This window comes from Echiichthys vipera, assembly GCF_963691815.1.
Source record: "Echiichthys vipera genome assembly, chromosome: 7".
Classification (NCBI taxonomy): domain Eukaryota; kingdom Metazoa; phylum Chordata; class Actinopteri; order Perciformes; family Trachinidae; genus Echiichthys; species Echiichthys vipera.
In genome coordinates this window covers 32,243,052-32,268,082 of record NC_139832.1, presented here as the reverse complement: position 1 = coordinate 32,268,082, position 25,031 = coordinate 32,243,052, and the positions used below count along the sequence as shown (strand labels likewise).

At 40.6% G+C, this 25,031-nt stretch overlaps 1 protein-coding gene across 5 annotated transcripts in view; it reads right to left on the bottom strand.

Annotated features, from left to right (window-relative positions):
- The window catches only part of cnot1 (CCR4-NOT transcription complex, subunit 1), a 30,969-nt gene extending 11,683 nt beyond the window's left edge, over positions 1-19,286 (bottom strand). The window contains exons 1-24 of one of the 5 annotated variants that reach the window (XM_083916181.1): positions 19,169-19,286; positions 17,247-17,543; positions 17,010-17,117; positions 14,005-14,103; positions 12,397-12,465; positions 12,214-12,268; positions 10,923-11,126; positions 10,599-10,767; positions 9,782-9,908; positions 8,883-8,993; positions 8,395-8,565; positions 8,069-8,196; positions 7,464-7,704; positions 7,199-7,318; positions 6,852-6,974; positions 6,568-6,719; positions 5,514-5,664; positions 5,155-5,368; positions 4,336-4,461; positions 3,726-3,850; positions 3,277-3,563; positions 3,114-3,192; positions 2,731-2,970; positions 2,462-2,602 (exon numbers count right to left, since the gene is read on the bottom strand). In XM_083916181.1, the coding sequence (XP_083772307.1) occupies positions 2,462-2,602; positions 2,731-2,970; positions 3,114-3,192; positions 3,277-3,563; positions 3,726-3,850; positions 4,336-4,461; positions 5,155-5,368; positions 5,514-5,664; positions 6,568-6,719; positions 6,852-6,974; positions 7,199-7,318; positions 7,464-7,704; positions 8,069-8,196; positions 8,395-8,565; positions 8,883-8,993; positions 9,782-9,908; positions 10,599-10,767; positions 10,923-11,126; positions 12,214-12,268; positions 12,397-12,465; positions 14,005-14,103; positions 17,010-17,117; positions 17,247-17,348 (3,342 nt within the window). In that variant the 5' untranslated portion in view covers positions 17,349-17,543; positions 19,169-19,286. Of the gene's footprint in view, positions 1-2,461; positions 2,603-2,730; positions 2,981-3,113; positions 3,193-3,276; positions 3,564-3,725; positions 3,851-4,335; positions 4,462-5,154; positions 5,369-5,513; positions 5,665-6,567; positions 6,720-6,851; positions 6,975-7,198; positions 7,319-7,463; positions 7,705-8,068; positions 8,197-8,394; positions 8,566-8,882; positions 8,994-9,781; positions 9,909-10,598; positions 10,768-10,922; positions 11,127-12,213; positions 12,269-12,396; positions 12,466-14,004; positions 14,104-17,009; positions 17,118-17,246; positions 17,544-19,168 lie in introns of all 5 variants that reach the window. The other 4 variants (XM_083916179.1, XM_083916183.1, XM_083916182.1 and 1 more) reach the window with 4 other exon arrangements.
- Between the last annotated feature and the right edge of the window lie 5,745 nt (positions 19,287-25,031).

The following is a 25,031-nucleotide window of genomic DNA, read 5'->3' as shown; positions in this document are numbered from 1 at the left end:
TTATACTATAAAGCTTCTTGAGATACAGTAGGGCTGAGCCAATTTCAGAACCGATTAGCTACAGGTCTGACGATAATTGGGCCTCGGCAGCAGATATCTGGGCCAAGACTTCCTCATTGTTGTCGTCATTGTTTAAGGTGAGACAGTAACGTTTCTGTGTGTTCGTTCCGGTTCTCTCACACCCTCCCCCCTGACCGCACTCAGGATCTGTGAAGATGTGTCCGCTATTTCTTTAGGAAGGCACCAGGCGGCATGTCACCCTCCTGCATGAAAAGTCTGTGCTGACCCTCAACTTCATCCAGACCTTCAACAGATCACAAACTTAAACCTAGTGTGTACATTTACTACCATTAGACATTTCTGCTAAATAGCTGCTCACCCTCTGGAGGCTACACTAACATTAAAAAATGAACTAATCCTCATGACATATTCATCATGTGTCAACCCCCTACAAATATATACACCTTGACAAATTGTTGGGTTTTTTTTTTTTTTTTTTGAAATGGAAGGATACCAACCAATCACACTACAATGATCACTGAAATATCTTGAAACTAACAAAAGTAATAAATTAAAGCTGCAAGCAGCGATGAACTGGCCCTCGCATCCGGTGCATGTCGGGGAGGTGGCTGGTCGCCACCACTCATGGCAGTGTGCTTCAGCTATTGAGAATTTAATGTTAATCTGATTACTTTTGTCATACAAGTCATATTTCCTGTTGCCAGTAGGTGGCACTGTGTCTGTTAGTAGATATTGGCATATAGTTGTCCTCAAGCCTAGACTCTAATCATCTATGGGAAATGTGGTGCAGTTTGGACGATGTTTGCTGAATTTGGAGCGACTTCCTGTTTATGGCCTGCCATGCCATCACCCAACATACACAAAACTTACATTGTGTTTCCTTACGTCAAGTTTAGAACCCAAAGTGTACGTTTCATGTAAATCGGTTATGTAATTTTCCTGTTGCCAGTAGGGGGCACTATGCTTATGACTAAATATTGAGATGCAGATGTGTTCAGGCCTCGACTGTCGAATATGCCCCAAAATTCTCATGATATATAACAATGTACGTCGAAGTTACAACCACTTCCTGTTTCACGACAAAGGATGGTCACCACGACAACAGAATTTGATGAAAAGCCAAAAGCTACATGATCAAGCATCATGAAGGTCTTAAGTCTGTGCTGACCAGATTTGAGGTGGATGTGTTCAACCGGCTAGGAAAAGAACATGAAAATATATAAAATGTAACTTCCCATCACCAGTAGGGGGCGTTATCACCACGATTCAAAATTGTCCTACCTACTGTTCAGGGCGGGTTTCTTATTAAACGTGAAGTTTGGAAAAGATCTGAACACCTGGTGTGCAGTTCCAGCAGTGTCTTTTGTTACGGTGTTTCATCGAAATACCCCGTGCCACCACAGCTGTGCCGCTCATGTTCACAATGAAGCATAATTCACGTCTTACGGCTCTCATCATCACTTTTGAGTCGGATGTGATGAACCAGTTAGGACGAGGAACTCAAAGTATAAGACATGTTACCTGTTACCAGCAGGGGGCTCTATGGCTATACATAAATATTGTCTCAGATGTGTTCAGGCCTAGAGTCCAATCATGCCTGAGAAGTTTGGGACAGATTGGACAATGTATAGTCATGTTTAAGACCACTTCCCGGTTTATGGCGTGGTGGAGAAGTTTTAGGCCCCACCACGACCAGGTTGATTGATGAAAAGGCGTATGCTCTGCAGTTTAGCGTTGCCCATGTCTTTAAGGTGTACATACTATCTTTGAAGTCATTCTGCTGAAATCTCTAAGACGAGTTTTTAAAGTACAGAGAAAAGTTTTTGAAAAAACCTACAAAAATAAAAGATGATGGGGCCTTTAACTTAATAATTTGTTGCACAACGTTTTGAGACAATCGCTGCAATCAAACTATTTCTGTAACCATCAATGAGGTCTGCACCTGTATACAGATATTTTGGCCCACCCCTTGAGAGCAAACTGCTCCAGCTGTCTCTGGTTTGAAGGGTGCCTTCTCCAGACTGCAAGTTTCAGCTCTTTCCACAGATGTTCTATAGGATTTAGATCTTGGATCATAGAAAGCCACTTCAGAACAGTCCTATGTTTTGTTCTTAGCCATTCTCTGGTGTTTTTAGCTGTGTGATCTGGGTCAGACCCATGACTGTGACTGAGACCAAGCTTTCTGACTCTGGGCAGCACCTCTATGTTGCAGTAGAACTGAGCGAGTACATCCAGGCTTGTGCACAAAGGGAGAGTGGGTGCAGGGTTACAAAGAGTGTGAGAGAGGAGAGATCCACACTGGCATGGCTTTACATTATGAAATGCAAAGTCTTGCCTCCTATATCTTGTTTGAAAATATATTTATAAAACCCTTAAAAAGATGATATACCGTACTAGCCCTAAGATAGATACAGTTCTGTTTTGTCTGTTTGCACTTTACCTTCTGTGTCATGTTGGACTGAGAAAGGTTGTTGAAAATGAACGCAATCTTCTCCTGGACATTCTCTGGCGGCTCTACAATCCTTTCTGTTTGGTCAGTGGCCACCAGCAGGGTGTCAATGTTGGTTGTGTTTATAGAGGGCTGCAGGTAGGAACAAGAACAATTACCTTTGAAACGGGTGCAAGTTGTACACACGGAAAAACAAACCAATTGAAAGCACTGACAAGGAACATATTAGAGTGTATAGACATTAATAAAGCCAAACTCACAGGCACATCTTTCTTGAAGCTGCTGGGTGTGGGTCTTGTGATGGTAGGGGTCTTGGCTACTGTGGTTGTAGTCGTTGTGGTGGTGACAAGAGTACTGGGCTGACCTGGCTGTGGGGCTTTTGGGACACCAGGTTGCTGTGACTGGGCTTGGACTTGTGCCAGTGCCAGACTGCCAGGAGTGGTGATGGAGCCTTGCATCTTCACCGGAGGGTCCCGTGACTGTTGGCCATACTCGATATACTGCACACACAGGATATTGAAAGGAGCAGAGCGAGAGATTTAATTTATCTGTATGTAGGAAACCTTATCTTTATTCCTAGTTGAGACAATTTAAATGGCCAATTTAAATGCGGACCCAAGATAAATTAAGGAAACCTGATTACCTCTTGTAAATGGTGGGGGAATTGCAAGAAGTGGGCAATTGAAGCCAAGTGTTGACAATATTGAGGATAGTCCTTTAGTCTAGAAATATAGAAGATATGTTAATCCTGAGACAAGATGACGGTTACATTAATACTCTTGTTACAAAAGAAAGCATTTCAATACCTGTTTTTAAACCTATCTAAGGCGGCAATTCCAAAGTAATACATTTTGGATCCATAGGGTTTTCTTAAGGCTTCAAGAACGTATCGGAGGGCCAAGCCCAGGGCCATGTAGGTGACAAGACCCTTCTCGATAATGCCACCAAAAAGGCAGGCAGTGATGTGCAGCTCCTTGTCTGGATATTGGGGGAAGAATCGGTATTCCTCAAACAAGTTCCGTAGCATGCAATTGAACACCTCTCGCTCCCGCTTGATGGTTGAATCCTTGAACCTCTGCAGCATTTCCAGTACCTAGGAGGGGGATGATGATGTAGTGGGAGATGAGTTAATTCAAAAAACATTACTGAGAATATGACAGAATTAATTAATAGCCAATGGTTGCCCAAAAGCATGTGGAAGTTTGATTTAGCCCAGTGTTTTTGGCAGAGACAAACAAATAGTATCACTACATACTTCATCCACAGACATGGTTGGGTGAGGTGGGTGGTTGTAGATGCGCTGGAAATAACTGTTTGCTTCATCGTCTATCTCCTTACTAAAGTGCTGGTTTGCCTCAGGCCAAACCTGAGAAAGGTCAGCTGGGGAAAAAAAGAGAGACATTTTTTCATTTAGTTAAATGTTGTAATCCAACACTATTGGAGCAAGAGCCAAGTTATTGATGACATCATTGAACAATCAAGTGATACAGCAGAAGGACCTGTTGGACCTTTATGTTTAAAAAGTAGAAAACTTACAATAAAGTGGGGCTGTTCACATAAGCAGACAAGCAATGGAAGACTGATCTGTATTTCCTCTATGATTAATACATTTATAAGTTGTATGACATGAAATTGAAGGTTAAGTCATATTCCTAAATGTTTACAAGACTTTTAAAAGCTCTTGTTTAATACTAGTGAAACATGTCTTGTAAACTGTATTTGTGAGGCACACTAAAGGTGCATTAGAAGTAAATGTGCAGATCAAGACTATTGTTATCACTGCAGAGGAAATACAGTGCTGAGCAGCGCAGGGCGGAGCTCTCAGTCACACCACCACTACCACCACTAACAGGCCTATATCTTACTCTGCTGAAAGGTGGGTGGGTTCAGGCCAGGTGTGCTCATCTTCCTGGTGCCAAAAGGGTCAGTGTTTACAGTTGGCATCCCCAGACTAGAGCCAATACCAGAGCCGATGCCTGTGCACAAGGGACCTGAAAGTAAAATAACATTTCAATCATTTCAATCCACACCTATGTCACTCTCTGAACCACAACACTTTGTCCTCTTTAATGTGCATAGAAGTATTGAGTGACCTGTGTTCTGCTTAACCCATTAATGCAAATTCCTCTAAACGCCACTCATTTTTTGATGTGAAATTAGCATGGGGAGTGAATTGAGTCGCAGCCTGAAACTGGAAGGAGCCAGCCAGCTTCATTAAATCTTCTGAAAACAGCAGTCTGCTACAGTTAAAGCACACCCACGGCTCAGTTATTGCATGACTGTCAGAAGAACCGAATACCTACCCAACAAATAAATATCCAAATATTCTGATCCAGCCCTACTAAGTAATGTTACATTCAGGTCAATATGCCCTTTCAGATTTTTGGAGCATGCAGTACCTTTGAGGATATTCTGGAATATATTATGGACAGTATTGGTCATTGTTTTGGATTGTTGCAATAATAATAATAATAATAATAATAATAATATCCACTTGCATAAAGCAAGCATATTTGTCCACTACCATGTTGACAAGAAAAAAAATCCCCTCAAGGTACATTAAGAACAAATAAAAATAAATGTGATTACGGTCGTTTAAATATTTGATTTGACTGACAGCCCTAGTATGAACATATGCCTTGGTTATTTGTCTTAAAATGGAAAAAATTAAAAATGCATAGTACCAGAGTCCATACCCGGGAGCTGCGAGGACAGGCTGCCAATGCCCACAAATGGTGTGCTGGGGTTGGGGTTGGAGAGTGGAGGGAAGGCCTTTGCTGGGGACTGGGGATTACTGAAAGCCGAACTCAGTGAGGTTGGGAAACCTTGCATGCTTTGAGTGTGGGAGGTGGCTGTGCCCCCCAGGTTCAAGGAACCCATGCCAGACAGAGAGTCCATCTAGACAAGAGCAAGAGAGGGCGTGGGGGGAGAGAGAATAACATTAAAAAAAAAATGTAATCCTCTTTTTAAGCACGTTAGAAATACGAAAAAGGCATTACTAATTTTGCCTGCAGAGGCATGATGTGCTTTCACATGAAGATACCTGTACAGGAGAGATGGCATCCAGGCTGCTGGTGCTTGGGGCACGTCCCTTTGGCATTACCCCTGGTGGTGGTTGCCGGGCTTTATTCATTACATTGCTGCAGTTGGCCACCATGGTCAGGATTGTCTCTGACAGCTCCTGGGACACACTCCTGAGGGAAAAAGTGGACAAATGATTAAGTCAAAAAAAAAAAATAACACTGTATGGAAGGGTGAGAGTGATTGTCTATTATCTTGTTTTATAATCCTATTTTTAAGGATTTTTTTTCATTGTATTGTTTTTTGCTCTGTTTTCTGTTTTAATAACTGTGGTACTGATTTGTTTTTGGTAAAGCATTTGTATGCTGAATTTTTATGTCATCAAATATAAATGAATTTTCTTTTAAATAAGTATATTGTGCCAAATACCCATTCTTAAGATTGTCAGTCTTATGTGGTCAAACACCATGAATTGTGACCAAAGCTGGGATCAACTATGACAGACATTATTAGACAGTTAATCCAAGGTCAACAGAGGTAACCTGACTCCCACCAGATGAATTTGGTTCCTCCTTGCTTCACTCATCCATCTGGGATCTCTCCATAGGAAAGTGATTTCAGGAGGCTGGGCTTTATCAAAAATCCTTGCATAAGATTGGATAAACCACTTGTCCGTCATTTTCATTGACGTGCTTCTTCAACAACTCACATGGAAACCAATCTGAGACGCTGATGAGAGCGATGCGGGGAAAAGCCAATCAGAACAGCCGACATTGTTTCCACCAACAAAATCCTTCAAAGCCGTTCTCTGGTGTTCTTTTAAAGAAGAAAGATTCTCTAGATTGGACAACACGGATGAAATGGCAGCATCCATGTTGATGCCTGTTTCCTTAATGCAGTTGTTTTTATCTATAAAACCCCACCCGGCGGTCCTGATTGGCTCAACCACCTCCAATCACTTTCCTATGGAGCAATCCCAGATGGTTGAGTGGCGCTAGGCGGAGGCAAGGCAGAATGAAAGTTGTCTGACAAGAGTCAGGTTACACCAGAAAGAAAAAAGCTGAATATTTTCTCACCCAGCACAGGACTGCAGGCAAGCCAGCATGGTGGCTAAGGTCTCCGGGGGCAGTTGGGCGCTTTTGGGCTGGTCCTTGTCTGGGGCCAGACCCCCCATAATGGATGGGCAGCGCCTCTTCAGGAATGTTACACACGCCTGGATAAAAGGTTCCTGACGAAGAAAACACAAAATGATTTTAAAATGCAATGTTCGAAGGGTGGTATGCTAAAAATACAATGATAAACAAGAACACCTACAATCATCAAATTTGTTTTGAGTATAACTTATTAATTTAAGACTTACCCCATGCTCGCGGATTTTGTCAGTTAGCCATTTATCAAGTTTGAGGTATTCACGGCGAGAGGCAAGTGCAGCAAGGTCAATAACAAAGGCAAATGGAGTACCATTCAGCAACATTGATAGAGACTAGAAGGAAAAAAAAACACTGGCTTATTGACCATGAAAGTGATACCTACATTTCGGTTTAAGTGACCACCCCAGGATATATGGCCCTTAATCCTTTGTCTTTTTTAACGCATCATAGACTTAAACAACAACAATGCTATTGGCCAACTAGTCTGCTTTAGCTTGAAAGTTTTAGATTCATATAAGTCACCAGATGAGTGATTTTTCAGTTTATTCTGACAAACCTTCAAGTCCTGGGCCACATCCAGGATGCGAGACAGCTTGGCTTGGTCATATTGCTCCCCTCTCATGTACCACTCAGCCATTGAATGCATAATTAGCTGACGGATGGAGGGAGACTGTCCCTGGAAAAATAACCACCAGGTTTTATAAGTACACATGTTTTATAAGACGATAGAAGATTATTTGATGTCTTTGGCTAAGTACAAAAGGACACAGAGGAAAAAAATATGACCTCTTGACTTGAAATCAACAAGCATCAACACCAACCTGTCCATGCCAGGCGTAGTGCAGGATAATGGCAGAGTTAGGGTGGTTGCCCAGAAAGATGGGCATCAGGGTAGAGATGAGCTCATGTCGCAGTGTGTGCCAGGAGGTCGAGATCTGCAGCAATGCCAGCACCAACATGTCTGGGCAGTGTTTGATTGGAAAGCTAAAGAGCTGCTTCACCTGCTCATACTGGCCCACCTCAGACAGCCTAAGCAGGCTCTCCACCAGGTCCAGACTTTTCCTGAAGAGTTCAAAGCAATCAGTCAAACACACTGTAGATTCATTACGGCATCAACCATGTCATTTCTTGAGTAAATCACACTGAACCACATTCAGAAGGTTAAATAGCAAATTGTTTTCCCACAGCATATTATAGCAATAAACTACCGATTATTTATGTTTGACAACGGGGATTTTTATTGTGATACATTCTTATATTGATGTGCTAGGTGAAGCATTGCATTGAAATGTCAAGCTGAGTGTCATGCAGGCAAAGAGAAAAAGTGGACAGTTTCAAAGCCTAAATACTTCAAAACTAAAGCCAGTAGGAGATATAGGCAACTGCGACACCTTTCTACACAGCAACCAGGGAACAAGCTCCATACCATGTGGCAATCTCCCTGTTGTCGTCCTCTGGTGGGGCCTTAAGGATGTCAATGGCCACGGTGTGGCAAGGGTAGTCAGCAAAGGAAAACACTTCTGGGCTCATCAGGGAGTGCTGAATGAATGACAGCTGAAAAATAAAGCAATCAGACATTTAAAGAAGGAATACAAGGCGCAACCATAGCCACTCCAACCATACGGTCTACACGTCAGGTCAATTCCTACTTTGAAGGGATTTTTACGAAGAATCATAATGCAATCAATATTGTCATTACAATTTAACAGATTAAATCACATCATCCTGATGGAGCAGATATTCGTTAGTTACCTGTCCCTCAGCATGTTTCCATGGCCTATAGATGAGATCCACAGGAAAGACCTCCATGCCCAACCCCCTCTGAATGCCATACACCACAATATGGAGGCCTTTACTGTCCCGGATTATAAAGCCTGCGTGGTCCAGTTCGTATGTTACCTCTTTGAAGTTCAGGTTGGGATTCTAAGGCACAGATGAAAGAAAACAAAAAAAAACATGCGATAGTTTCACGGTAATCTTGTACAAAAATACAATTTCTGCAACCTTCAGTGTCTGGTTTATGACACGCTAGTGCATGTATCAACCTGTACTGATGCAGATGACACTATACTGCGGGACACAAACCTACAGTTCTGCGTATTATTCTGGGACTATATTAAGACTTTGAAAGAATTAACTGTGAAAAGAGGATCAGACTCATGATCATTTAAATTTAACATTGTGTAGGTGAAATGCCTTAGAATTTATGGAAATGTTGATGAGTTGACATGTTCACTTACCACCTCTTTAACAACGTCGATCAGAACTTCAACATTCCACGTATGTGCTTGTGAGCCATCGTTCTTATCCTTACCATCGCTCCAGATACCACTTCCTGGAGCACTGATGGACTGAACAAAAACAAGAATAGAAAATTTAAGCCCTTTTGTGCTGAAATGATAAGAATCCAGTAAACTCAACCTGCATTAAACAATATTTGATATATTTTGAGAGATAGTGTATCCATTTTAATTTAGTTCAGTGTCATGGCAATGTGGGCATTGTGCTCAGATGAACAGTGTTTGGCCTGCCTCCAAGCATGGGAGACATGCTGAAACTTTTGAGTGTGATGACGCAAAATGATTAATTACATGTCATTTGGCGGATTGTGTGTGTGTGACTAAGGTTGCTGAAGTTAGTCATTTTATTTTGGTAATTAAATGGTCTGGCCCTGAAGAACATTTTAGAGCCAAAGCTCAGTGGGAAACAGCAGAAAGACAGCAGGTAAAAATTGTGTAGAGCCAACATGTTTTCACATGTAACTGTGAATGAAGGGTTAATTTGACCAAACAGTGGAAAGACTAACCAAGAGGGGTTTGGTGGGTTTCATGTTTCTGTCGAGTTTAGATGCAGTGCATTTTCGATGGCAATTAAGACTTAGATATTGGCTGTATTTTTCTGTTTAAAGGAAGATGGAGGTAAAAATATTTCCTTTCTTGACTTTTGAGAGTTTATTTTTCATCTACTAGACTTTAAAAAAAAGACTAGAAACTTGTGGAATAGTGAAATCTCCACTACAACTAAACTGAAATAGTATGTTGTCTTTTCCTTTGGTCTCTTATCAGGTAAACTAAAGTAGTCATCATGGACATAGACTTCTGGCAGCTCATGGCCCTTACATTAACATAAAGCAACTCACCTGTAGTGGAATGCCATCAGTTAGGCCAGAGTGGGTGCGAGCCATCATGCCCAGGACCCTAGCTACCTGGCTGGCAGTCACCTCTCTCACCCCATACTGGAGGATTATGTTTCTGCACTCATCCAGACTGAAGACACAACAAAAGGACAGGTCAGTGCTGACCATTATCTTGAACATTTGTAAATCAATTAGATCACACTTGTTGTATTAGAGATCAAAAGATTCAACCCAAATTGGGCCCATTGTTCATAGTTCTAAGATTCCAGACACTTCTATTGTTCCAAAGCATGATTCTAGAAACATTCGCAGTTGTGTATTGCGCCCATGGTTCAAAGTAGGGCTGTACGGTATGGTGTAAATTTAATATTATAATATACATGTAATATGAAGAAGGTAACGTATTTTGCCACAGTATATTAATTTATCTTTAAATAGTTAATTTACACTTGTTGCAGAGTAAACACATAGAAGGATTTGTTTAACCGTCACTGTAAAGCCTATATCCATTCTCTGTTGAATTGCCCGTTATCTGTATCAGTCTTTTGTTTTTTCAAAGTAGAAAGAAACATTGTGGTGTTGATTTACCCTGGCATTTAACCACACTGAAGTTGTGCATCTGTCATTACGTCAGAGCTGCTCTGCCGGTTACATGGTAAAGTCAAAATCGATACCGTAGCGCAAATTCCTATTGTCTTTGTTGTTTATACCATACACCCCTCAAAAGAGGATTTGTAAACACGAGCATTTTTAAAAAATATATATAACTTGAAGGTATTAGTTGTGGATGTAGCTTAGAATAACTTAAACATAAATTCACCTTGCACAGAAGCCATAGCCAACTTCTTGCATGAATTCTGCAAGAGAACTCTCCATCATGGTCTTAGCTAACTCCCCCGAGTCTGGCAGGATTCTGTCCATGAGAATGTCCCGTTTTTCAGGGTACAGCAGTGGTGCGAGCACCACAGGGCAGCGCTCCTGGGGGAAATCTGAAATACAACACAAACAAATGTGGCACAGCAACAATGAAAAACAATTTGGGACAGGATTTGTACCATTCTATTCAGTCTGACACATGCATCATTGACTGTCGATATCATATGCTTCAGGACCTGAAAAACAAATTTGTGTTGATCCCACACACCTCGGCAAAGTGTCTTCAGGAAGGCGTCAATCTGCTCTTGCCCTACCCCACTGGCTCCCTTCTGACCAAACAGTAGATGAGAGAGCAGTAACTGCAAGACCTCTATCGCAATGTCTTGGAAGCCACCTTCCTGATTTCCTCCGAGATCTGCGTCAACGTAGGACCGCAGGAGGTCCGGAAGTTTCTGCTTGATGAACTGCGCAGCTGAGAAACGGTTAAAAACATGATAAGAATGCTTAGACTTGCTTTTGTGCAATTTTCACTGTACTGATGAGCCAACATTAACCACAATTTTGTCAATTAGAAGTGATGTGGTCATCCATAAATCTACTTCAGGTGATTTAGGGCACCCTCACACTCTGCATTTATACCATGCCGAAGAATGATCCACGACTCAAGTCTAGGTTGTTTTACCAGTTTGAGTGCAACTGTGCTGATTGCATAAGTACAAGCATGAGTATAGAAGGTATATAGGCGTAAAAGCAAGAAGAAATTGTTCCTTGGCACAGATCATTTGGAGCAATGCGAGTGCACAGTAAGGCGGCTCTGACGTCATTTTATGTGCGCCGGTTTGGACATGAGAAAAAAAAAAACGGACCATGCACGGACATTTAAAACAATGGCGGCGAAAGGTTCACGTTGGTGTGATGCGGAGGTGGAGTGTTTACTGCAGATTTGGTCGATGAAAAGATTCAAAAACAGTCGACAAGACGCACAAAAACTCTGAGGTCCATGGAAAGATTTATAAACAAAGCAACGCATCGCGATGACGTCAATCAATGCGTGATGACGTATAGGCAGCAAGAAGCATTCGCCGAGGCCCAGGTAGTGTCAGTACAAACGGGCCTGGCCCGCCGGGGGAGAGGGAGACAAGTACCCTAAAGCCCAGGGCACAGTACGGACGGACAGTGTGACTGCGCCCTAAATGTCCGTCACAGGGAACATAAATTCATTCATCTTCAACCACTTGTCCCTGGTCGGGGTCGTGGGGGGGTGGGTACACACTGGACAGGACGCCAGTCTATCGCAGGGCACATAGACGCACAGAGACAGACAACCATTCACACCTACGGGCAATTTAGAGTCATCAATGAGCCGAACACATACACGTCTTTGGACTAAAGGAGGAAACCGGAGTACCCGGAGAAAACCCAAGCAGACACGGGGAGAACATGCAAACTCCACACAGAAGGGCCCCAGCCGGGATTCGAACCAGGAACCCTCTTGCTGTGAGGCGAATGTCATCCTTGCCACAAGTATAAATGATTCAAGCAATACTAATATAACTTACCAAAACCGCGAAGGTCTGCGTTGCTAGAGTTGAGCAAAGCAAGTCCAAAGATCACCTGAGAAATCAATTCATAAATTAAAATCAATTCTAATATGCTTTCCCCATTTAAGATATACCTCAGTTCCAGTAAACCATGTACATTATTATTCACAATTAAGCAAGCCTATTGCAGAGCTGGCTTACCTCTTGGACCTTGCTGAGCTTAAGAACTTTACTCAGTTGAGTGAATAAGTGGGCCGATGGCTTTAAACTCTGAAAGACAGTTTAAGTCACACCATAATAAAAATAAAATACATTCAGATAGAGGCACACACAACTTCCTGTTTATTTGCAAATACTATCGACACAAAAATGTATATATTTTATTGTGTTAATATTTAGACCTATAATTATATAATTCAGTAGTGCTATTCTTCGACTCATTTTGCACATCTGCGCCCACAGGACATCACTAGTTTCTCACACTGGTTTGATCTTGGCCCATTCTGATTCAGTCTCTTCCACAGTTCACTAACTGGAGTGGGTTTCTTAGACTTTACTTTGTTACCAAGGATTTTCCAGAGATTCTCTATGGGGTTTAGATCTGGACTCTGAACCCAAAGTGTTTTAAGATCTTCCTCAATTTGGAGGAAGAAGTGTCAGTCTTTCCCCAGTCCAATGCCAACATAATGTTTCCCATCAGACCCAAATAAACTGAACTTTAGCTAGCAATGTCAAAACAGGTGAAGCAGTTCATTGAAGCTAAGAATATTGAAAAAATGAAATGGCCAGAGTCCAGATCTAAACCCCATAGTGAATCTCTGGAAAATCCTTGGTAACAAAGTAAGTGAACTCCAGTTAGTGAACTGTGGAAGAGAGTGAGTCAGAATGGACCAAGATCAAACCAGAGCAGTGTGAGAAACTAGTGATGTCCTGTGGGCGCAGATGTGCTGAAGTTATTCAAAGTTGTGGCCTCTACACTTCCTGTTCATTTTTGAATCCTAGAGAAGGAAACATTGTTGAAATCTTCTCTTCTAACACAGTGGTTATAGTTATGCGTTTTTTTTCACTAAATAAAAAAGGTTTTTGTTGAAGTGCCTTGGTTAAGTCATAAAAACACAACATGCTAGTACAGCAGTTGTACAGCCAGAGCGGAAATCAAGTCATTTGTTCTCCAATTTTGATCCTCAGTGTATATAATAAACTATTATGTTTTATTAATGCATTTGATTTTCACCAGAACTGACACTCTGAAATAAAGTAAACACATGGTTTTCTAGTTTATTTAACACACTGAAGAACTTCAGCAGGAGTGTATCCTACTGAAGTTCTTCCTCCGGCTTTATTCTTTTGTTGCAATTGTCTGCACACAACACACCACCTGTCCTTACATAGTGTTTAGGAGGGCATTACCATATGCTAATAAATAATTATAATCCAGTGGGATTCATAGTTCAGTTCACCTGGGTAAAAGCAGATTTTGAGGGTTAAGACTGTTTGGTGCATCTTGAGTTGTTTTCTCTCAACACAAAAATCAGACAAAATTTAAGAGAAACTTCAGATTTGAGATGAGGCCTGCAGCTTAAGTTTTTTAAAGGTCGATGCGTCAACTGAAAGCCAGTGCATTTTTGTAGAGCTGTAGAACTGAAAAACATTTTTTATTCAGCCAATTGTAACCAATGATTTTTTTTTCTTGCTTGCTTGCTTTTAACGTAAAAGTTTGTATTTAATCAACCCAAAGTCATCATCAATACAGATATCATACATTCAGGCTACCACAGTAATTCAGAAATTCTGGCATCTGCCTCTTACCTTCTGATAGTGCAGAGGATTGTCAATGGCGTAACACAGAGTAGCGATAAAGTTTGGCTTTGATATCAGCGATGCACACTCCTGGATTAGAAACTGTGTCTTGGGCAAGTTGAAAAGCAAAATGTACCGAGAACGAGAGAGTAAAGAGAACAGAGGCAGGTGAAGAATAAGATAAAACAGTAAATAAAGAATCAATATGCGGTATTCTCTCATGTCCTCATAATTATGAAAATTCTACCATAATCACAATGAGAAATCGACATTTAAGACTGTATATCAAATACGCCAATTTAGATAGGGTACTATACACTTTGAATTACAGGTTTCCCTGTGACTACATTTGGAGATGTATGTGTAAACAAGGGCAGAAAAGGGGGGGGGGGGTCAAGTTAAATTTTACAAAACTAGTATTTATTCAAACCAGCAAACATAGGCTTTTAACTGCTGTTAAATGGAAATAACTGTGCAAATATGGCTCAATTTCATCATCTACAGTCCATAATGTCATCAAAAGATTCAGAGAATCTGGAGAAATCTCTGCACGTAAGTGACGAGAATGAAGACCAACACTGAAGGACTGTGACCTTCGATCCCTCAGGGAGCACTGCATTAAAAACTGAGATCTTTCTGTAAAGGATGTTACATCGTGGGCTCAGGAACACTTCAGAAAACCATTGTTTGGTTAACGCAGTTCATCACTACATTTACAAGTGCAAGTTAAACTCTACTATATGAAGGTAAATCACCCAGAATTTCTCTGGGCCCGAGCTCATCTGAGATTGGCCAATGCAAAGTGGAACAGGGTGCTGTGCTCTGAAGTCCACATTTACAATTGTTTTTGGAAATCATGGACGTTGAGTCCTCCAGGCCAAGGAGGAAAAGGACCATCCAGATTGTTACCAGCGCAAAGTTCAAAAGCAAGCATCTGTGATGGTATGGGGGGGTGTTAGGGCGCACTCACTCTGTCCATCCGTACCGTGCCCCGTGCTTTAGGGTACTTGTCCCCCCCGGCCCAGGCCCGTTTGTACACACTACCTGGGCCTCGGCAGAATGCTTCTTGCTGCCTATACGTCATCACGCCGTAACACGTCACACACATTGATGACATCATCGCGATGCATCGCTTTGTTTACAAATCTTTCCATAGACCTCTGAGTTTTTGTGCGTCTTGTCCGACCGTCATTGAATATTTTCATCCAACCAAATCTGCAGTAAACACTCCACCTCACACCAACGTGAACCTTTCGCCGTCATTGTTTTAATGGTTCATCTTTTTTTTCTCCTATGTCCGAACAGGCGCACATAAAATGACGTCAGAACCGCCGTAGGCCTCATGCTTGTGCACGTACACACGCTTGTGCTCATACATGTGCCAACTTGCGTCTTTTTCAGGGACGTCCCTGCTTCAGCGAGACAATGCCAAGACACATTCTGCAGGTTTTACAGCTGCGTGGCTTCGTAGTAAAAGAGTGCAGGTACTAGACTGGCCTGCTGCAGTCCACACCTGTCTGCCATTGAAAATGTGTGGAGCTTTATGAAACTCAAAATATGAAAACGGAGACCTCAGACTGATGAGCAACTGAAGTCATACATCAAGCAAGAATGGAAAATAATTCCACCTATAAAGCTTCAACAATTAGTGTCCTTAGAACTCCCTGCTTTTTAGGAACATGTAGCAGGTATCAATTCAAAATGAGGGAATATTTGCATAAAAACAATAAAGTTTCAGTTTGAACATTAAATAGCTTGTCTTTGTAGTGAATTCACTTGAATATATGCATGTATTCTGTTTTTTATTTACATTTTACAAAACTCAACTTCATGGAAATGGGGTTGTAGTTTAAAACAGATCTAAGGAAATTTGACCTTTTTTCTGTAGTATCTTTTGTTTCTGTAAAGCCCTTATTTTTTAGTAATTTTTCATTATTCATACACGTGTGATGGTATTAATACATAAGCTCTTGAGTTTAAGGAATGGTTCAAATCATTTTAGAGCTGAGAAATACTTTTTACCCCATATCAAGTGAGTTCAACAGGGATCGGTTACTTCTCATCACTTGAAGGAAATCATTTAATAATCCTGTTTAGGGGACGGCTCAGATATACTTTCCATGTTCCATGGAGCGCTGTGGAGCTGTACCGGTCATACACACGTGGTTCCATTCATACTATAATTGAGGGTGCGCGTCAGTCTGGCGTTCCACACCTGCCCATTTCCCAATCCCGACTTCATTCCAGGCATTTTATCTCTCCAAGTGTGATTTCTCGCAAGCAGTTCAATGCCATTTGGCTGTCTTTGTACTCCTTTAAAGAAGTTTTATAAATGTGGGTAACAGCGGATCTCCTCACACAAACTTACTTCAAAACATTCCATTTTGTCATTTTCTTCTTGGCAAACCATCAAGGTGTGTATACGCCACCAACTGGCCAGCAGTATGGAGAAAAAAAAAATCTGGAGCATGAGCAATGCGCACGCTAGCAATGACAGTCTGCATGGTCACAGAGTTTGGACTGCAGACATCCAGAAGGGTCCTTGCGAGCAGGGAAGATCACGAAAATCTACTTCATGCAGACCTCCTTCAACACGGAAAACATGAAGCAGTTGACTGCTATAAGCTGATATTTGCACTGGAATTCTACGTTGGCTCGATCTCACCACTGTCTATCAACATGAAGCATGTGGTGAAAATATTGTGGGAATGCAAGGATGACTGTCTTAAACTAATTTACTTCTAAAAAGCCAACACTAAACACTTGAACATTATATTAATGCATTTTCTAGTGCTTTGCTGCCTGCAGATCCTGTGAAATGAGAGACCCGTAAAATGGCCAATGAATTGACTTCCAAGAAGAGCAGTTCCAATTTAGTAATGTTCAGAATTTGAGAGCGCATTTTAAGAAAACCAATGTAGTGTATATGTAGTAGTGTCAAAACTAATGCAGCAACACTACTGACAAAGATGTTTGGGGAAAAAAAATTATATCTGTCTCCTATCATAAATTACCTGGTGAAAGTCCTTGCCACTGCTTTTACCATCGCCACTGAAATCCACATGGGAGAAGAGACAGCGTAGTAGATGCCTGTCTGCCTCAGGGCCGTGACGATTTACAATCTGGGAAAGCACAGACAAAAAATCCAGAACATGTGTAACAACTACATATTTTAGGACACTTCATAGACTAACTCTAAACTCTATTGACAAATGTACAAAAATGTACTTTGTGTCTTCACTACCACTTACATGCTGTATTTCTTGCTGGCTGACTCGGTAGTTTTTCTTTGTTAAATTGTCCACCAGATAGCTGATTTGAGACAAAGCCAGCGAGAGCGAGTCAAGATTCATTGCTGGTTGGGGCGGAAGCAGGCGGCCGAGCACGGCGCAAAATCACCATTATTCCCCTTTAATCACTTCAGTGATAGGTTACTTCTGCTCCCCCCCCCCCAAAAGGTGTTAAAAATGTTGGCTTCCAAATAAGTTTTCCAATCAGTGGCTCCCGGTGCTAAGTAGAGTCCTTCAGTTTAAAATCAAGTTCAGCATCTGTAAAGAAAGGACCAACAAGTTAAAATTATTATTTTTTTAAAACACACAGAAAATGTTTTACAATAGCAATTAAAGAGTGGTCAAAATGAGTTTATTCTTTGTGAGCAGCACTAAACTCTGTAGCCTTACTTTCAGCAGGACAATATTTACAATCAATTGACAACACAACATTTTGTGACAAGCTCTGAGGCCTATGTGCAGAACAAGACTCAGGAGAAGTGAAATGTATTTTAGTGTCTACTGCCCGTGCATTTCATTGTTAATACGTTTCCAAGCTACGGCCAATGTGAGTCAAAGCTAAGTGGTTCAGTTCGCTACCTTCATAGCTATAGTGTATGGTTATATAAACTTGCCGTGCCAGTAGCCTGTACTAGGCCTCGATGGTAGCCTAATATCTGGCACACTATTTCAAAGCTAACGTTAGTCGTTTACCGAACTGACCAACTTTTCCGTTTACAATCACAGAGCAACGACTACCGCTGCTTTATAAACCAATTCCAAGTACGTGGCATTAAAAACATTTAAACGGGGTTTCTAATGACTAACGGACAGAGGTAGAAATCACCCATTGAAACAAAGAGCAAGCTAATCGAAGTTAGCAAATACTACTTGCAAGCGATCTAACCTTCCATGATACGTACCGTTTAGCAGTCATACATTTACTTTACCAGACAACCTCAATGCTTTCAGGCTACGTTTGAACATTAATTTTAACCTTTTGGAGACAATATTCCTGGCAAGTGGGGAAACCTGGCTCCTTAATCTAACATTACCATGACGCTGATAAACACTTGCTACAGAAGTTGAAGTTAACGTTAGCCAACATGTTTACTGGATAATTCAGCTAGCGCTAATATTAAGTTATGTTAGACACCGTGGATTCATTAATCATACTTTATCCATCTCTATACTAACCAGATTAACTTCAGTCACCGGTGATAAATATCTAACTAACATTAATCTCTGTGAAATGTTACCAACTCCCTTTAGCTACAAGCTAATGCTATCAAATGAGCATTTACGTGAAGCTAACATTAGCAGCGTGAGCCCGTCTAAAGCTGGCGTGTATGAATCGGCAAAACCAATGAACACTGCGTTTTGTTTCCTTGTTTGCTGACTGTTTTAATAGCCGCTTTGACTACCGTTAGCGAAAAGATTGAGGTTTTGTCGCCGTAACACATGCCTTGTCCGTGAGCGTGAAGGCCGCAAGAATTGCGGATGGATTTTGCGCGATCGTGCCAGCTAACGTTAGCATTCACCTTGTTATATTAGCTTGTGTCTACGGGCTCTGGCTAATCCATGGAAGTGCTAACATTATATGCTAGTAGCGAATGCTAACTATCTTGTTTACGACGCGCAAATGCTACAAAGTCTAAGCCGATATCGTCTCCAGCAAAAACGTGAACAAACGTAGCACTATATAATTATGTTACCCCCGTTGCACGAGAAACCTTGCTAAATTAAAGAATTGTTACTTTTTCATGTGACCAATATGACAGCTGCTTTTCAGCAAATAGATCTCCCCCGCACTGGTGGCTAACGGCCACCCTACCTATCAACATCGTTGCTCCTGTGTTATAAATGTGTCGACGCTTGTTTGCCAAATATATCAGAACTCTCACCGTGCTCCCAAGAAGGTAATTCAGATGTTCATCGCTTCTTGTTTCGCACAGCAAACTTGACGAAATGGAAGGGTCTCTGTGCCTCCACTTCACTTTGATTTTCAAAATAAAATGGCGACTGTCACCACTGCGGCGCGCTCGCGGTTCGAGACCGTGCGTGAATTTATCCGCGCGACACAAACACAGCGTGCTCGTCAGTGGCACCTGGTTATTTTTTCAGTACAGCTTAGCTCAAGGAAATGAAGCATGCTTTGTTGTATCTCTATATAAATGCAAAATGAGGGTCTTTCTTGTTTCTGGGGAACAGGGTCGACAAAAGATTGAAACCAACCTACTTTAAGTGAAGTGCAAGTCGGACGTTATTTGAATTTGCAGTAGGGTTACAGATGAAGAACTAAATGCTTCCCTACAAAGACTAAGTGCAGTAACTACGAAATCACTCACAACAGGATTTCTGCACAATTTTGGGCCTGAAAGTATGGAGGTTAGATTGATTTGGCTAAAAAGTATTCAATGGCAAACTAGTAAAAGATAATCCATCATCGATGTGTCAAATATTCATTTGTTGGGACAGGAAACACCCTTCAAGCCCTTTTTTGGCTTATTCTTTCCGTAGTTACTGTACTTAGGCTGTGTAGGATAGAATGCAGACTATATGAACATGGTTCTTTTTTGACATTTCTGAAAAACATTTATTGACCCCCAATAAAAAGACCCTACATTATTTCAAATTGAACAACTGTATTTTCAGACTTCACCTTCTTCACATTTTAAATTCACATCTAAAAAAGAAATGACTGAAATGGTGGAAGAAATAATGTTTGACAAATGTTGACAGGCATAAGCAGGCTTTAAAAAACGGGCTTCATTTTCATATTCATCCATATCAGTTAATCATGCATAAAGTAGTCCAATACACTGGGAGAAAATACTTTACATGCCCCGTAAAGACCCTTAAAATGATGATTTACCAATATAACAGTTCAGTTAAATGATGATTTACTAATATAACAGTTCAGTAAATGATGATTTACTAATATAACAGTTAAAATGATGATTTACTAATATAACAGTTCAGTAAATGATGATTTACTAATATAACAGTTCAGTAAATGATGATTTTAAAATGATGATTTACTAATATAACAGTTCAGTAAAATGATGATATATTAATATAACAGTTCAGTAAATGATGATTTACTAATATAACAGTTAAAATGATGATTTACTAATATAACAGTTCAGTAAAATTATGATTTACTAATATAACAGTTAAAATGATGATTTACTAATATAACAGTTCAGTAAAATGATGATTTACTAATATAACAGTTAAAATGATGATTTACTAATATAACAGTTAAAATGATGATTTACTAATATAACAGTTCAGTAAAATGATGATTTACTAATATAACAGTTAAAATGATGATTTACTAATATAATAGTTCAGTAAATGATGATTTACTAATATAACAGTTAAAATGATGATTTACTAATATAATAGTTAAAATGATGATTTACTAATATAACAGTTCAGTAAAATGATGATTTACTAATATAACAGTTAAAATGATGATTTACTAATATAACAGTTCAGTAAAATGATGATTTACTAATATAACAGTTAAAATGATGATTTACTAATATAACAGTTCAGTAAATGATGATTTACTAATATAACAGTTCAGTAAAATGATGATTTACTAATATAACAGTTAAAATGATGATTTACTAATATAATAGTTCAGTAAATGATGATTTACTAATATAACAGTTCAGTCCTGACATCAGATCTGCACCCCTGCCTTTACGATGTTAAGGGCCATTCTATGGGGCTTTCCCATTCCACCAATCTTAGCTACATGAGCCTATTCTTGGGGACAAGTGAGTCTGTCTTGCCTGTTTGTAAACTTACGTTGTCACTAAGAGCAGATCATTCTATTCAGTTGCAGTATGAGTTGGAGTGTATCCAGCGTTTTTGGAGCTTGGCCCCTTTATGGAAGTGCAATACTACTCTGTGGAATATCCCTTTATTTGTTGAACAAATACAATTATTTTATATATAAAAGAGTTTTATGCATTCACATGAATCAGGACTGATTATTAAATGCAATACACAATCAGTTACATACCAACACCGTTTTGACTATTGACTATTCAAACATGGTAGTTTAAATTTTTTTTCATGTTGCATGCAGACATAGAAACACACTTGACAACGCAGATATAGGTACCCTATAGTTAATCACTCAGTCCTCATTAACTATGGGCTTTAGAACATACATTGTTTAATGACCACAGTTTTCTTTTTGAACAACGGTGTTCTTTGCATGTGCCAGGCACCATCCTCTCCTAAAGGCATCCACTGCTGGTTTGACCGCATCACTGAGGGCAATCTGGTTGCTGTCCATATAGCTTCATAGGTGGATATTGAACACAAGATGATGAAAGAGAAGTTAAGGTGGCTGTGGCTCTGTGGAAGAGTGGGTTTTCCTTCTTTTGAGAGACCGGTGGTCTGCTCCCCCGGTCTGCATGTTGAAGTGTCCTTGGGCAAGACACTGAACCCCGAAGTGGTGTGAATGGTTAAATTAGATGGTATGTAGATGTCCACTTCCGTCTTGGTGAATGTGACAAGTAGTGTGAAAGCACCTTGAGTAGTCAGAAAACTAGAAAGGTGCTACAGAAGTACAAGTCCATTTAAGGTTGTTAATGTAGCACTATTATTTTAATCATCAAGTGTAAAGATCCAGCAAGCCTGCTCTGCTTGCCTCATACAAGAATTGCATATTATGCTTACTTACTTAGGTTTTTTTTCCCAATGCGTTATATCCACAGGCGGATGGTACCCATACGTATCCACCGTCATTGCAATAAAAGAAAAAGGTCCCCAGCTGGAATTGAACCAGGGATGTTGATGTTAAATTGTATGTGTCTGAACCCCTCTGATCCCAGTGCCCATAGGATATCTAATCATAATCTTAACTAATCATAAACCATGACCAAAATCTAACCCAAAATAAGTGTCGGACATGACCAACAACAAGAGGATAACATTAGATTTTTTAAAAAAAGAATCAGGTCTGATGTGACTTTGCAATCAATAGATATAAGATAAGGTCAACACTCCATCACTGGTCAAGTCATCAACATAGTGACGCTGAAGAGCTCCTCGTTTCCACAAACCATAAACTCTTTAAGGGGAACTACAACTGAGTGACACAATGTGTGTAGTGATAGGTATGATGAAACTAGCAGCAAGTCGAAAGGATCAAAACATAGCATTGCTTAAAAAAGGTTCAAACGCATCACATTCTCAGTTGTATTTCACAGTTTATGTCATATGTTCACAGTTGTCATGTTTCCTGATAAAAGCTGACCCAGTGCATACGAAGGGTGATGGTGGTTTGTGGCATAATCTGATTTGTGACTGGATTGGGATGGCAAGTATTAGTGGATTGTCGAGGATGAAGATATGGAGACGGATTAAACAAGGCAGCAAACAATGGAAGCAAACTAAACTGAGGGAGAGAGGCCAAAAACAACAACTTTTGCAGCAGTCTGGGTGAAAGGCAGAGCAAACCTCTACAGGGTGAGAGCTGGGCACGTGGCATGACCACCTGACAGAGGGTGAATGAGAATGGGTCGTTAATGAATGGGAGACAGGACGGGAGGCTGATGAGGATAATGAGGGCCAGGTGTGGGAGGTGTGGGGGGCGGCGGAGCACAGGTGTGGGACGGGGCGGTTGAGCACAGGTGTGGGAGGGGGCGGTGAAGCACAGGTGGGGGAGGGGGCGGTGGAGCACAGGTGTGGGAGGGGGCGGTGAAGCACAGGTGGGGGAGGGGGCGGTGGAGCACAGGTGGGGGAGTGGGCGGTGGAGCACATGTAAAGGCAATGAGGTGATTGCAGGGCAGCCGACGGTGGATCTGCAATGACAGGAGAGGTAGTGATGGTAAAACAAAATAAACCAGTCCCTACCCAGGTGACCCTGTGACAAGTTAAGGCAGCAGCTAAATTCATGAATATGAAAGGGAAAGAGGATACACAGGTTAGAAGTAAACTAAATATCATCTGCATTCAGGAGACATGGCTCCAAACAACTCTGGATTTTATTATAAAAAGGTATTCTACAATACGCAATGATAGAAACAATGGAAATGGAGGAGGGGGGTGCAATATTTATTAAAGAAGGTATAAACTATAGAAGGTTAGATATAATACAAGAAGTAGAAGTAAGAGTTATTGAAATATGGAACAAGAAAGAAAGTATGAAAATATTAATGAATGAACTGCCGTTACACATCAGGTGGAACCATCATTCACTCGCTGGGAAAACTTAAAGGGCCATAAGGACAGTTTGCCAAGAGAAGGAAAAACAACAGGTCAAGAGCTGTGGTTGGACAATATAGGAGATGCAGTCATTGGTGAATGGACTTGTACTTATGTAGCGCCCATCTATCTGCCCATCGGGGTTCAGTTTTTTGCCAACATGTGAGTGGGGGATGGACTCACTGATCTTAAAATGGATGACTACCCACTCTACCTCTGAGCCACAAGCACCCAAAGAGGGTAATGGATTGAACCTTGAGCCCTACTATACCATTCTCTATTGTCCCACCTTGATTATTGGGTGAAATAATGCACCTGTTAAAATGGAAGGTTAACATTATCTAGAGGAACATTATATTGGGTTTATTAAAATATATACTGATGCTTCAAAGAACGATACTGATAAACTGCTGAGTTGCTTTCAGATTGTAAACCAAACAAAATGTAAATAGGGTCGGATTCTAGAAGTTCATAAACCAGTTTCAAAAACATGCAGTCAGAGGCCTGATAGGATAAAATGCTGGGGATAGCTCTGTTTAGGCAGCAGTAATATCAAGTCAATTCAACTCAATTTTATTTTTAGTGTCAAATCATAACAAAAGTTATCTCAGGACACTTTACAGAGTAGGTAAAGACCACACTCAATGACTTATTTATGATTTACATAGACCCAACAATTCCCCCGTAGAGTACGGTGGCAACGAAAACCTTCCTTATTACAGGGAGGAACGTTGAACAGACCCAGCTCTGTGGAGGACGGATATCTGTCTGCACCGGTTGGGGAGAAAGGAAAGGAGAGAGAAAGAAAGAAGAGACGGACAGATGGACAGAGAGAAAGAAAGATAGACGGAGAGAAATTCCCAGAGATGCAAGCAACCACAAAGTAACAGTAACTATAATAATATCTATAGTAATGTGAATATGACTCATATGTTATAGCAGTTAATAAAGCAGAATAGTAGAAACAAGCACAGCTAAGGTGACAGAATAGTTATAATTACTATCATTTTCATGAATATGAAAATGATAGTAATTATGGTGGCAAACATGATCAATGATGAGCAGCGGCAACAGCAGCTACGACACAGCGAGACATACCACTGATGGTGTTTTTTATGGCCACAAATTCCGTAGTTTATAATAGTGAAGTTCATCTGGATCCAAGCTCATATCAGTGTAGACAGAGATGAAATGGCAAATATGCATAAAGTGCGACAAAAAAGTAGAAGTAAATATGGCAGTTAATTATAGTAAGGCTGAAGTATAATTAAAGCATAATTAAGGTAGAAATGAAAAAGAAGTGGCGGGAACAACGGAACAGAGAAACTATTTTGTTCAGCGTCCAAAAGGAAGGAGGAGTACCTAAAAAAGGAAGAGGACCTCATCTCCAGATGAGATTTGGGCAAACTGGGTTAAGAAGTATGCTTAAAATAATATGAAAACATGGAACTGGTATGTGTCAGCAGTGTAATAGTCAAGACAGTCAATTCAAGATTCGAGACTCAAGAAGCTTTATTTATCCCGAGGGAAATT